Raw genomic sequence first — 15104 nt, 5'->3', positions numbered from 1 at the left:
AACCTCCAGGGATGGGGAATCCACCACCTCTCTGGGCAGCCCATTCCAATGCCTGATTACTCTCTCTGGAAAGAATTTTTTTCTGATCTCCAACTTAAATTTCCCCTGGCAGAGCTTGAGCCTGTGCCCCCTTGTCCTATTGCTGAGTGCCTCATCTCCTTTGTTCAGCTTGTGTAATATAACAAAAAGGAATTTTTTATTAGTCTGAATAAACAGCAAGCAGAATTCTCTTCAGTTAAAAGGATTAATGGAGCTGAAATTACAAGCTTTTTAACTTGCTGTTAGAAAAACAATACACCATAGCTTGACTCCCTAACTCAACTTGATCTGCAATTGCTGGATAAAGCAAACAAAAAATGTTGAATTTGTAAACGGTACATTTAGTACTGAGAATTATAGAAACTGGTAATGCCATATTTATAATCACTTTCTATCCTATAGCCACAATTTGATAATTTTCCCCCAAGGAAACTTGAGGTAGAAAATTCAAAATATGAACTGCAATTAAGGACACCAGAATTTCTGTCAATGCTTTCAATTCAAAGCTGAATAATTAAGTACACATCCAGATTTTACAATTCCCAAAATGTTTCAGTGTCAAAGGAGCACAGTGATTGTACGAGAACAGAACTTGAATATGGTGACATGGCTGTAATGGGGAGTTTTGTGATAGAGGAGGAGAAAACTGCCGAACACTGTTCTTATTGTTTGTTAATACTATTAATAAATTTTTACTATTATTTCTTAATTCATTATTTGTTGATTAATAAGACAAAGGGCTTCAAGATAGAAAGTGTTGTATTAAAATTACATTAGAGCATTCTGTTTCCTAAAGGTGGTCTATCTACCCTCTGACCTTTCTGTAGAGAAAACCCATTCTTTTATCTTTGTATAGGTTGGGAAGGATTCCTTTGGTAATGATTATGTTGAAAATCTGAAGAAGAATGATATTTCTACAGGTAAGATTTTACTTTAAAGAAACCTTTTGTACTATTTTTAAACTTTAAAAACCGGTAGTGGAGGATGTATTATTTTATTGCCTTACTGGATGTGTTTTACCATTCAGAACTATGCGTTACTGTTTTGAAGCAGCTGGCAGGAATGAATGAATATATGTGAGAATACAGTACTTCTGATAGCAGCTGTACCACTAGCAATAAAATTTAGTGGTTTTACCACTAACCCTCAGATGATTGCGTCAGTGCAAGTCACCTGAAGATAACTTGCTGATATGCAATTGTTTAGTCTGGCACTAATGATGATAATGCCTGGTGAGAAATTGAAAAATTCAGTCTGATTATTTATTCTCAATTTCATGTTGTGAGGGGAGGGATAGAGTGGAAATGCACTTGTAAACACTTTGCTTTGTGAAACAACATATGCAGTCACTTTAGAGACTGCAGCTGATGTTAGCAGACATACACACAAAAATCAACGTTAAAAGGCTTTCATAAAAAGGGAAAATCAAGCACCCACAATATTCTAGTATTTTTGCACCTTTGTAACCCTCATTCTCTCTCTGTTGTGTGCTGCTTAACTACATGATCACATTTTTGTCTGCATAACTTGTCTTCTTCAGTGTGGACAAGGGTGGACAGATGCAGTCATTAAGTGGCTATTTAATCTCCTATTTATCTCTTCTATTAAATGTGCAGTCACCAGCTTCATTTGCTCTATTATTCCAGTTGTGCTCGTAAGACAGAACTATCAGTATTTTGTGGGCTTTTTTGTTATGCTTATCAGTATAGCATCTAAGAATTTCACAGATTTATCTACAGGTTTATTCTTTGCATATCTTTCAACTTAGGCAAGAAACCAGGCAAAGATACCATAAAAACAGTGCCTGTTTACTGTTCTAAATATCTCCGAAGCATGCCTACTTCTTTAATAAAGTCTTTGATCATCTGAGTAAAGCAGTTTTAATACATAGTACTTAATGAAAATATATATGCTACAAGGAACCTTAATGTTTATTGATTCAAATTATTGATCTTGCAATCTTAACATGAATTTTGAAATAGTCTTTACAGAAGCAAAAGAAAAGTGTAGGGGAAAAATTTCAGAAATTCCATCGTATTGCACTTCATTCATACTTAGGTAGATCTGTTGAAGGGTTAGAACATTTAGGCCCAAGGTACCAATTTCTGCTGAATAAGAATATCTCAGAATGGTATTTAATTGCCATCTCCTGCATTGGTCAGCCCTGGAGGAAAACAGGGTGTACTGCTGGTGAGGCTGATCCAGGATCCCAACTTGCATTACAAAATCTGGAGGCAAGGAGGATTCAGTGTGCACAGATCTTTTTGCTTAGGACAGTCTTATTTCAGTCCTGGGCTTTTCATCTCAGTTTAATCCTTGTCTAGCCTATCCCTGTTGTTGTATGTAAGGAAACTGGGTACTGGATGAAAATCCTTGCCGTAATGCCAGTTCTGCCAGCTCTCATACCTTGGATGCTTGCTGGATGTCCTCTTTCATAGAATCATAGAATCGATTGGGTTGGAAAAGACCTCTGAGATCATCAAGTCCAACTCTTGGTCCAACTCCAGTCCATTTACTAGATCATGACACTCAGTGCCACATCCAATCTCAGTTTAAAAACCTCCAGGGATGGGGACTCCACCACCTCTCTGGGCAGCCCATTCCAATGCCTGATTACTCTCTCTGGAAAGAATTTTCTTCTGATCTCCAACTTAAATTTCCCCTGGCAGAGCTTGAGCCCGTGCCCCCTTGTCCTATTGCTGAGTGCCTGGGAGAAGAGACCAACCCCCACCTGGCTAGAACTTCCCTTCAGGTAGTTCTAGACAGTGATGAGGTCACCTCTGAGCCTCCTCTTCTCCAGGCTAAACAACTCCAGCTCCCTCAGCCTCTCCCCATAGGGCTTGTGCTCCAGTCCCTTCACCAGCCTTGTTGCTCTTCTCTGCACCCGCTCCAGCCCCTCAATATCTTTCCTGAACTGAGGGGCCCAGAACTGAACACAGTACTCAAGGTGTGGCCTCACCAATGCAGAGTACAGGGGAAGGATCACTGCCCTGGTCCTGCTGGCCATGCTATTTTTGATACAGGCCAGGATCCCATTGGCCTTCTTGGCCACCTGGGCACACTGTTGGCTCATGCTGAGCTTCCTGTCAATTAGTACCCCAAGGTCCCTTTCTGCCTGGCTGCTCTCCAGCCACTCTGTTTACATTGCTCTTCTGTTTCCTAGCATATCACCATCCCCCTTTTCTTTACAATCCCAATTTGTTTTGCAATTTTCCCCTTTCCCTCTTCTTCCTGTCTTCCACAACCAATCAGCTACCAGAGTTGCTCAGATCACTTAGACCCTTATTGATTTATTGTTCCCTCTCCCACGTTTGAACCGGGCAACTTGCTGCTCATGCCTCAAGTGCATTGTAAGTACAGAAGACACAAGTTCTCTGCTTTCAATTCCAGTGTACAGACTGAGCTCTTGATGAAAAGAAGCTGTAATTGCAAGAGTAGATCTGCTCTGACCCCTTTTAACCCTGAGCTACATTAGGGTACCTCCAGAGCAAGTACCTGCAAGACTTTAGTAAAACCAAATGAGCATGATGTTGGGTGTTTTTTCAGCCTTGTTCAAATTTGAGCAGATGGTTAAATTTGCCACATCTTGAGAAAGAAGCCCACTTTTGTTCAGCGTCAAGACTATGTTCTAAAATATTAGAACACCAGAGCTTCTTAAACAAAAGGGCACCAGAATTTGTCTCAAATGAAATAGTAAATTTTTCTCAAATATAGCTCTTGGGGAAGAAAAAACCCCAACTTTTTGGACAGTTTTCTACTATAGTTCTGCTGATTTTTACTACCAGTTTCAGACCAGTGGTTAATATTTGACAAATTTGCTGTAAGCTGAAAACAGGTTCTTATGTGGTAAACACAGAGCAGTCTTTCTAACAGACAGTTCTGCCAGCCTCACTTCTAGTTAATTTATCTGAATAGTAATCCAAAGAGCAAACATACAGACCCACCACTGCCTTCACAGTACACATTAATATTATTGCTGAAATGTGAATCTACACAGAATTAAATGCTATTTTGTTTTAATGTTTTCATTTTTCTCTCACCTAGACTCTATTGTTTCATTGGATAAAAGGAATACTTCCAAGTAGGAGTAGAGTGCCTGAGAAGGCTGTATAAATAACATGCTTTCTCTAAAGCAGATATATAGCCAAATTAAAGAATGTTGGACTTGCATTTCTGTTTTGTGGGTGTAAATTAACACTTTTTGTTGTTGTTAGCTTCTCTGGCATTGTTGCACATGAAAGAGTAATTAGCATTTTTAAATTGCTGGAGGTTATGGGTTCATTTTAGATTCAATTCAATTAAACTGCATCACATGCAATTGGTTAAAAGTAACATATTGAATGAATGCGTGTTCTAACTTTTGCCTTTCTTAGCATTTGTAGGTCAGACTACAGATGCTGCTACTGGAACTGCTTCAATAATTGTCAACAGTGAAGGTACGTATTTCTACTCTGAATTGTCCTCTTTGTTCTGCCTCTGCAGCCACAGAAGAAACCTTTGCCTTGTGACTGTTAGTCATGGAATTATTTTTTCTACATTTTTCATTTTATTTCATGATCTTTATTCACACTTCGTTGCACTGTTGTAGGATGAGATGCCTAAAAGCAGCACAAACAGATGCTTATATTAGGAATGTGATAGCCATAATTCAATCAGCCAGTTGATCTATCTAGTTTTACATTGTCCTGAACACACAGTGTATCAGAGTTAAAGGTCTCCTTTTCCATTACAACTTACCTAGCACCTTTACTATAGAATCATTTTGGCTGAGAAAGAACCTTAAAGATCATAAAGTCCAAACATTAACCCCGTACTGCCAAGTCCACCGTTAAACCGTGTACCTAAGTGCCACATCTACATGTCTTTTCAATAATTCTGGGGTTGGTGACTCAAACACTTTCCTGTGCAGCCTGTTCCAGTGCTTGACAACCCTTTCAGTGAAGAAATTTTTTCTAATATCTGATCTAAATCTCCCCTGGCACAACTTGAGGCCATTTCCTCTGATCCTGTGAGGGAAGAGAAATAATTATGTTGTTCTTGTAATTTTAACACAATTCTTGAACCCACGTTGCATCTGCAATGATGCAGTCAAATGGCATATTTGTTTTTTCCATATTAGTTTTCCTTAGCTTTTGCCTTTGCTCTTGTATTACAGGGGAAGGAATAAAGATTTGGCTTGTTTTCATATTCTTTTTCAAAATTGCTAAATTATCCTCAGCAAAATTTCTGTCTTCTTCAAGTTGTGTTATTGAGAGCTTCTAAAAGAATGCTAAAAGTATGTCTGAATCAAAATGTAAGAGCTCAGGAGTGATAATATTTATGCAAACATAACAATTTAAGTGTGATTGGATTAGTTCACTTTTGGTACTGCTAAGAACCTTCATTTGAACAATTACCACAGCTGAGCTGACACATCAACCCAACAACCTTCTGTGTAACCTGATGGTAGTACATTGGGCTACAGCTCAAAATGAGAAACCAGCAGCAAACCTGGGAAGGAACTGTTTCTAAAGGCAAGTCTGTGCAGGAACATTCAGGAGAATTAGGCAAATTAGTTGGAGATGTGAGTTTAATTTTCCCTAAGTAAGATTAATCAAAGCTTTGCATGACAGCTCTAATTCAGAAATAAGGTAGTGCTAATACACTGAATAACCTGCATACTTTCCTCTTAACTTCCACCTCCTTCTCTTGGTTTGGATCAGCAGGTAAATTACCACAGTAGTGCTTAACACTTCTTTCTTATGCCACATACAGTCACTATGGCTGCTGTAAATAGTGGGGAATCCAGTATTGCTCTCAGGCTCCACTGTTTTGTTCGTGTTTTGCACTAGACTTGCTGTCCAGAGTAGTTGAATAAGAACCAGTTCTATTACTTCCCAATTCATAAATGCATGGCCAACTAGGATAAACATTGTCTAAAGTTGAATGAACAGAGGAGGACCTGTTATCATTTTAGCACCATGAATTTTTCTGAAGGATAAGGACAAAACAATCTGGTGGATGTAAAACCTTTGTAAGCACAGGAAAGGGAAATTGATTGTTCAGGGCCACGAGGTTCACAGTGGGATATCTTGCATATTAGAGAGAGTGTGAAGGGTCTCTCTTAGTCTTGTGATTCACATAGTAAGAAGAATGATGCATAAAGTCATGTAGTTTGTGTCCCTGAGAAACTGAAAAAATCGTATGTTAAATTAGCATTAGCTTCAGATTTCATTTAAAATCTAGTAGAAGAGCAAACCTGGTCAGAACTATGCTCTAAAGCAAACAGATGCACAGAATTGGTAATGGTTCTTGTTGTTACTTCTCCAAAAACCATCTGGTGCCTGAATTCAGTAAATTGCAATAAAATAGCAGCACTTATGTGCTTTGCTGTTGCAAGAGACACTATTTTTTTTCCTGCAGAAACCTGGCTGATTGAACCTAAACAGGTTTTACAGCACTTTTCAAAGGGCTTGTCTACACATGCATGTTTCACTGCAGTGGCTGTGCTGGCATAGCTGGAACACCACAGCAGTGAATGGACTGAGGTAATTTCTGCTGGTTCAAATTATACCTAAAAGGGAAGCATTTGAAGCTGGGATTGGTGATGCTGTTTTATGTTAAGACAATGAGGGACAAATAAAATAACATAGCTATTATCTCTTTGAATTGACAAGTTTTAATTGCTGTATTTTCACGCACCTAATTTGCCCTTTTACTTCCCAGTTCTTTACAAATACTGATACTTGAGGGGAAAAAACAGCTTAAATCAATGGGGTAAAATCACAGGCAGAAGTAGGAGAGATGCTCAAGTAGAGGGTGTATAAGACTGTGATGTATGAGTGAAGGCAGAGGAAAAGAAAGCTGTAAAGAGAAGTCAGAGGAGGCTCTGAAGGAAGCTTTCCCTGATGTTACCTCTGTCTGTGTAGCTGGTACTGCATAATTTCTGGGAAGTGTTTTACTGGCTAGTGAGATGCACAACTATAATTTAAACACTATTGTAATTGGCAAAGTACTGAGATTTTGAATATTATCAGGCATATTTGGTACTCTCAAAGTTACATTATATTCTAGGGCAATACAGTATAATTTCAATAGAAGAGAGGTTAGATCTCTGCTTTAATGCAAACTGGTGGACAGATGTTTAACAAGTCTATAGTGCTGCTCTGGAAAACATGCAGCCCAGAGAAACTGCAAGAGTTCCCTCTCAGTGGTCACAGAAATCTGTGCAGAAATCTTGTTGGGACCTTGTCTTCATTTCTGTTGTTCTCTTTCATGTGACTCTCTTTTCAGATAAGTTTTGACTAAACACAAGCTTTAGTATATGAGGACCCTGTACACTTCAAATCTGCACTTTCTCTCATAAGAATAAAAGCGGGTACATCCACCTGCTTTACTTAACACGTTTTCTTCGAGGTGCATCACACCACTTTGAACCCCAGGTTTTGTTTCCCCTTTCAGCCTGCCTTCATACCACTAACTCTGTCACTTAGCACACCTTCTGCTCACAGTGTGCTACTGGATGGTGAGAACTCCCTAAAGTGATGATATGTGCTGTACTTTTACATACACATGTAGGGAGGAAAAAACTCTCTTCATGGATAATTTTTTACATGATTACCTCTGAAGTTTATTACAGCTTTGTCCGTGTCTGCTACTGAGTGTTGATGGTGCCATTATGCTGGCCTGACTGGACTAGAGGTTTGAAGAAGTCCAATAACTTCCATATTCATATCAAAAATTCAGTGGAGGGGCAACAAAGATTGGCAGGTCATGATTAAAGTTCTCTTGATTATTGCAAGTTAGGACTTAAAGCTCACCTACCTGGAACACTGCGAGATAACCCTCACTTTTGACAGGCATTGTGCTGGCTTTACAATAAGGTTATTAATCATTCCTGAACTGTGAATAGACATGACTTTGTAAGTGAGTGCACCTTCAGTTCCAAAGCACTACTAGTATAAAAACATTCAAAATATATATTTAGATAAGGCTAAATAAACAAGGCAAACTTAAAATACATGGGCCAGCTTGTTTGTATTATACTTTCCAAAGAGGAAAATCTTCGTTTTGAACCTTCAGGTTTATGAAGAAATGTCACCTGAATTTTAGAGACTTTCTATGTATTGACATTCATCATGAACTTGAATGTTGTGTGTACAAGAGTATTCATTGCTTCTACCAAGTGGTTGCCTAGAAATTATGGTACCATAACACACCCAAAACTTGCCCTCATGTTCATGAACTGTGTCTATGGCAACAAATGCTTTTCTTATAACATTCTTTTCTAGTCACAAATACAATCTTTTTTCTGTATGAATATTATGAACAACCTCTACAGTTATTGTTACAATTGCACTGTTTGGAGATTTTAGAGAATTCTAAGCACTACTGATGGTTTTTAGGCTCGTCATAGCATTTTAAAGAGTGATGGTTATTGCACTGTGGTGTTTACTGGTTTGACACTGATGTTTCCACTGGCACTTCTCATCTAGTGGCATTTATAAGATTACCCATGCAAAAGAAGTCTAGCTTGAGTTACCTGTCTTTCTAAGAAGTGGCAGTGTCAGGTTTAGAAGCCCAGCTGAGGACATGAGTATTTACATAAGCAGCATTCACACTGATTGGACCCAATGCCCATCTGGTGTGAGCCTGTGCAAGTTACCAGCTTCATTTAGCTGTTATAGCTTATAGCAACTGTGAATGTGGCCCCTAATATTATAGCTTATGTCTGCAAAACTTAAAATTATATAGATGCTCCCATCAAAACTGAGAATTTTTAGTCTAAAAAAAGATATTTTAGAATTAAGGGTCATGCAGTAAGTATATTATTATCATTCTTAATGCAGGTAATGTTTTACCTCACTGGAGTGGTTTTAAAACTTAGGTATATAGCTTAAGGCTTTGCCAAGAGGTAACAGAGATATATAGACATTTCTGGACAATAAATTGTCTCCTCCTCAGAAAGATATCTAAGATATGTAAGACTAAAAAAACCTCTAAAAATATTTGTCTCTTCATGTTGATGGAACTTGGAAAAATAATTTTTAGGAATTAGTTTTCTTAGACTTTTCTGGTATGTAGGATTTTTTTTAAACTTAAAAATTTAGTTCATGTTGGACAAGATGAATCCCACCCCTCTTTGCCATCTGTCTTTAACTCTGTTGTCCCTGGTGCTGATTTCCCATCTGATTTCCCTGGCAAGAAATAATTGCTGTCAACAAAATGGTTGCTGTTATTATGAAATTTTGGTATTAATTGTGAGTGCATGGGTCCAGATTCTGCCTTCATGCACCGTGGTGTGAGTCTGTGGTGACTGCTGACATTCAGTTATGTGGTATATGTAGCTAAAAGGAGAATGTAATGTGGGTTTTCCCTTCCAGCTTGGGTTAAGGCTGTCTGGACTGTTGCACCGTAGTAGGTACTGCACTTCCCTGGCAGGTTTGAAAGCAGACTCCATGTCTGTGACCTTTTGTAGTTACAAAGAAAAGCTTCAGACTGATCCAGTGCAGAATGGTCTACCTTGAATTTGCACATATGGGTTTAAGCAAACAGCCCTCCTTATCGCCTTGGGCCATTAGCTCTAAAGTCTAATAATAATATACATGTCAGTGCAGCTAAATAGTTCAGCAAGATAATGCAGCAAGACATGTGGATAGAGTCTGAGATTCTAGGAAGCACATAGTCCAGGGCAGAAATGAAATAGATTTTGTTCCAATGATTCCCTGCCTTTTACTGTTTGCACTGCTGTAAGCTTTCAAAATACATGCTTAGCAAAATAGGTGCAATTTGCCTTTGAATATTTTCTCAACGGGATTCAGATATCTTTGGTAACATTTACTTGTTGCAGAAGGTTTTTTGTTTTCTTTTCTTTTGTTTTTTTTCCAAGTTGCCCATCAGTGTCTGTTGAAAAGCAGGGCGTTGGCTTTAAGTGCTGAGGTTTTGCTTTTCATATGCAGCTGTTCTGTACCAAACCATTGACAGCAGAATTGCTTTGGAAAGCTTGGGTCCCTCCCTCTGAGCTCACTGTATTTTTCTTTCCATTGTCCTGCTTTCTTTTCAGAACATATTTAGGGAGAGAAGCTTTGCACGTTTCTTATTCAAAGGACTTTGAAGTCGCATTCAACAAAAATAATGTATTTAAAAGCATAAATATTTATTTACAGAGTAAATCAGTTCATTACAGAATTGGTGGCCTTTAATGATTGGCAGTCCTTAAAGGAATCTTCAGCGGGGGCGGGCTGTGCCTGTAAATCAAGGAACAACTGACTTACTGAATTTAATACCTGAGTGATTAATAATAAATTTTAATTTGAAGGCACCCATGCCTGAAGGTCTCTAGGTGTTGTAATAGAGATTAAAAAAAGAAAGAAGCTGCAATAAAAGGTGATTTGTGTGTCTGAAGAAAAACAAAAGAATGTTTGGAACTGACTGTAAATGAACCTCACCTAACTTAAACAAACTACAAGAATGAAAAGGATCTTACATGTGCTTTGAGACACTGCTGTGCTTCCGCACGAATAGCTTTGCTTAGACCATTCTACTGGCCAGCTTTAAGTGCAGAATAAGCTGCCACCCACCTTCTGCACTCACTTCTGATAAAGCTTTACTTAGACATCACCTTTCTGGGGTTTGGTGACAAGCTGCTTCTGGTTTGCATGCTGGTTAGGAGCCATAACTTGAAGTGTCTCAGTTAAATGGCACAAGCCTGCTTCTCTGATATCTAAAGAACATGCACAATTTTCATAGCTATGTGAAATGCTCTTTGTTCCCAGCTGATGAAGAATGTTTGGCATACAAATTCAGTAACCAAATTGATGCTTTTCTCTTCCAAATGCTACTGGAATATTTTAGGAAATTGGAAATATCAGCCTTAGTGTGTATCCCTCATCTCCAGTGTGACTAGCACAGTGCTTCTTTAGAGTTCATAGAAAACACCAAAATAAGACTGGGGAATGCCCATGCATGATTTTTCCCAAAGAAATATATACTGCATTTGTTGTACAGTGTAACATTCATTTTGATCTTTTTGATTATCCTCTGAAATATTTGAATATTTGAAAATGTCAGCAATGCATACATTTTTATGGGGATTTTTTTAATGTAATGAAATATTCATCTAAAATATATTGTAAAAAAATCAAGGAATTGTTTTACATACTTTATTGCAAAAGCTAATGCAAAGACCACAATATCTTCTCTTTAGGACAGAATGTTATTGTCATAGTCCCAGGAGCCAACCTGCTTTTAAATTGTGAAGACCTGAAGAGGGCTTCTGATGTCATCTGTAAAGCCAAAGTGCTTGTTTGCCAGCTAGAAATAACCCCTGCTGTTTCTCTTGAAGCTCTGAAAATGGCACGTGCCAGTGGAGGTAATTTGACATAAGCCATTCTGTCTTTTTCGTTTGTGCTGCATGAAAAATACTCTTTATTGTGCTTACTAAATAAAGATCCTGTGGTCTATTCTGGTTTCTGTCATACTAGTTTTATTTAGAATTGAAACAATAGCCAACAAATTCATGCTATGCTAATGAAAACTGAATTCAGTTTTAAACTTTTGCAGTGTTTACCTTGAATGGAAAATCAACCCATACCCTTATAATCTCGTCATATATGTCTGATGCTGCCTTTCCACCTATTTTCATGCTGTGACTAAATACAGTATAATGTTGCAAGGTCAGAAGCTGTGAACCTGACTCTGATATTATTCCAGAGCAGAACAAGTCAGTAATGTTCCACAAACAGTAAAGTGAGTGAAAGGACCTCAAACCAGACTTACGTCTATGTTCTCCCAGCATAGCAGTAGATATGTTTTTCTATACAGTAATTGACATACTTAAAATAAAATAAAAGTGCATTTTCTTCTCAACCAAAATTCTTAGAGCGTGTCTGGGCACCATGCCATTGAAGAGACACAGTCATGGTCTGTGAAATTATTAGTAAATTGTTACTGCACTGTACTTTTATATGTAGGGCATTGTTCATTCAGTGTAGCAGCATATAGGTAGATGAAAGCTGACATTTTACCTGAATAGGATGGGGTTTTGTTACCAACATAATGTTTTTGTTGTTTAAGTGCCTGTAATGCTTTCAGTTACTCAAGCACAATTACCAAAGTATTTGAACACTAAGTAAGTAATTATGCAAGTGCAACATCTATATGAGATTAAAAAAACGTTTTTCCATCTATCCAGAAGATAACACTGGGAGGGGATAGCTCATTGCATGATCAGTCATGCAGCAGATCAGGGATGGAACTGGGATCAGAATGAACTAGCTCCTTGCAGCTGGGCCAAGGCTGGCTACAATAGATCACAGCTTCCTGGGATTGCTGGCTCTTCAGTTCTCCTTCTGCACAATGATCTCCTGTGCACCTGCAGTGATCACCGGTGTCCATGCACTAGTGCAGATGCAACAGAATTTCATGCATCGTGTTTGTGTGTTCCGTGCCAATTTAAGCAGCATTATTAGACAGGAGGCTGGGAGAGAGGGCCTTGAAACTGTGGTCTAATTAAATCATAAACTCTATGAGCAGAACTGTGCATAGGGAAAAATTATTTTGTTTTCTGTTTGAAATTTCACAACTGGGTTCACGCAAATGTAAATAAAAATTGAAAACTTAAAAAAACTGAGTAGCACCTGAAATGCTTAAAATTTCAGAGGCAAGGCGGGTGAGAGGAGGGAGGACAGAGACAGAATTTACTATATTTTTTCATTATTTTTATGAAAGTGGATAAAAGCATTCTTAATCTAATGGTTAATGGACTATAATTGAATCATGAGTCAATCCATGACTTATTTTATGTAATTCTAACTCTATGCACAGAGTTGGCAAGACGCTTCACACTTTTGTCACCCTCCTATGGCAAGATGCCAGTCTGTGACAGAAGAAAAGATAGGATTTTTTAAAGGCAATTGAAGAAATTCAAACCTGATACATGGAACAGGCACGTAAGCATTTGGCAACTGTAGACAGCACAATATATTGAGAAAAGATGATAGTTAACTGTGGGCCAGCTATAGTTCTGTGCTGTCAGCGTGCTATCGTTGTGCAGCTCTTCTATCAGGAAAGTTTGGTTGCTTCTGCTTAAGCAATAGGCTACACATGTTCAAATGTCATGTTCCATCAAAACTAAGTAAACCACTGAGTTTGTGGCACTGTAAAAATCTATCTGTAGCCAACAGTAAATTTTTAATGCAGTTTCCTTTCTTTTAGCCTGCAATAGCCTCATGTATAATGTAGTACTGCATGTTAGAATGTGCACTTGACTATTTTTGTTTAAAACAGATGCATACCCAGATGCCTCAAACCTCTGTTTCAATGGGGTTTTTTCCTTGTTTTTCTTCATTCTTACTGAAAGAAATTTAAAAAAGAGAGAGAAGGAAGGAAGGAAGGACTGTGAAGTAGTTACAAATTGTAGAGGAAATCTGACTGGACAATTAGAGATTTTTAGTGGCTGATGCTGAGAAGCTGCTGCTGCTTCCAAGAGGAGGATCACTTCATTGATAGGCAAAATGTTATTGTTTATGAAAATCTGTGTAGCAGGTTTTGGGCTTCTGTAAAGACAGACTCCTTAAAAGATGGTTGATAGTGCTGTACGAGTGGCATATTCATACAGCATATTAATGCTGTGGTGAAGAATGAGCTGGAAGCAGCCTCAGTTACTAAGATTCCATGTCGCTTGCAAGTAAAGGATCTATTTTTCACATGTTTCAACCTTTTAATCTTGGGCTGCAGCTTTTCATATCAACTTTTTGTCTGTCATTAAACTCTGTAATTTCTGCCAAAGCATTGTGACTGCAGAAACCAGGCAATGGAAAATGCCTCCCACCCTACTCCCTTTTAAATTATGACTCCTGGCTACCTTAAAATTTACTTAAGACTTGATAGCGAGGGAGCTTTCTTTTAAAGATAAAACTTTACAGTGGTATGGAAACCTACCTGATTTTAGCTGTATTATCTGCCTTTGGAAAATAAGTACCTTTTACATAGACTTCAGAAAATTATTAAGGACTTCCCAACTAGCTTACCCTGAGAGTCTGTCCACACAGGTGGTTGTCCATTTGAGCAGCATGAGTTTCAGTATAATTCCTGAATCTGGTTTTAAGGAACTTCTTTTATACTATTAAAGATCTATTGTAGGCCCAGGAAGCCCAGAGCAGGAGCTTGCTTGATTTAAATACAGAAGAGACAAAGCTGGATGGGAATGCTGGGGAGAAAGAGTAGATTTGGACTTGATGATCTCAGAGGTCTTTTCCAACCCAATTGATTCTATGATTCTATGATTCTATTTCAGAGAAGGGAAATGTGGGAGAGATTTGCTTGATTTCTGGGAGTGGCAGAGGAAGAAGGAAAGGAGAAGCTGAAAGGGCAACAAAACTGGAACAGAAATTAGGATTTGTTGAATAGAGATTGGAATATGGATATAGATGCAGGGTCTTGGCTGTGGACACTGGAAGTGGGAAAAAGAAAGAGAGAAGGGGCGCAAAGAGACACAATGTGGTGAAAGTTGAGTGACAAAGGTTACAGTTGCCTAGTACCTATGCAAGGAGGCATAAAAAAATCAAAAAAAGTTGAGAGTGGGTCTTGGATAAAGGAGAGAAAGAATGAGCTCGAGAAGTGGCCTATGGGAATCCCATGCGGTTTAATTTAATAAGATCAAGTGCAAGGTAGGGCAACGCCCAGTATCACTACAGGCTGGGGATGAACAGACCAAGAGCAGCCCTGACAAGGACTTGGGGTGCTGATGGATGAGAGGATGGACATGACCCAGCAATGTGCACTTGCATCCCAGAAAGTCACCTGTGTCCTGGGCTGCATCCAAAGCAGTGTGACCTGCAGTGCTGCATCCAGCCCTGGGGTCCCCACAAAACAGGGAGGACATTGACCTGTTGGAGCGAGTCCAGAGAAGGGCCTCCAAGATGATTAGAGGGATGGAGTATCTCTCCTATGAGGAAAGGCTGAGGGAATTGTGATTGTTCAGCCTGGAAAAGAGACGGCTTAGGGGTGACCTAATTGCAGCTTTCCAGTACCTGAAGGTGGCCTGCAAGAAAGATGGAGAGAAACTTTTTAGAGCATGTAGTGAC

The 15104-nt window shown here is 38.7% G+C and overlaps 1 protein-coding gene across 1 annotated transcript in view; it reads left to right on the top strand.

The window, feature by feature from the left end:
* RBKS (ribokinase) overlaps nucleotides 1-15104 on the top strand; it is a 75906-nt gene that overhangs the window by 27749 nt on the left and 33053 nt on the right. Inside the window, exons 3-5 of the mRNA XM_071577017.1 lie at nucleotides 896-959; nucleotides 4413-4475; nucleotides 11225-11389. Of these exons, the coding sequence (XP_071433118.1) occupies nucleotides 896-959; nucleotides 4413-4475; nucleotides 11225-11389 (292 nt within the window). The remainder of the gene's footprint in view (nucleotides 1-895; nucleotides 960-4412; nucleotides 4476-11224; nucleotides 11390-15104) is intronic.

Source organism: Pithys albifrons, chromosome 2 (genome assembly GCF_047495875.1).
Source record: "Pithys albifrons albifrons isolate INPA30051 chromosome 2, PitAlb_v1, whole genome shotgun sequence".
NCBI classification, from domain to species: domain Eukaryota; kingdom Metazoa; phylum Chordata; class Aves; order Passeriformes; family Thamnophilidae; genus Pithys; species Pithys albifrons.
This window is presented reverse-complemented; position numbering and strand designations above follow the sequence as displayed.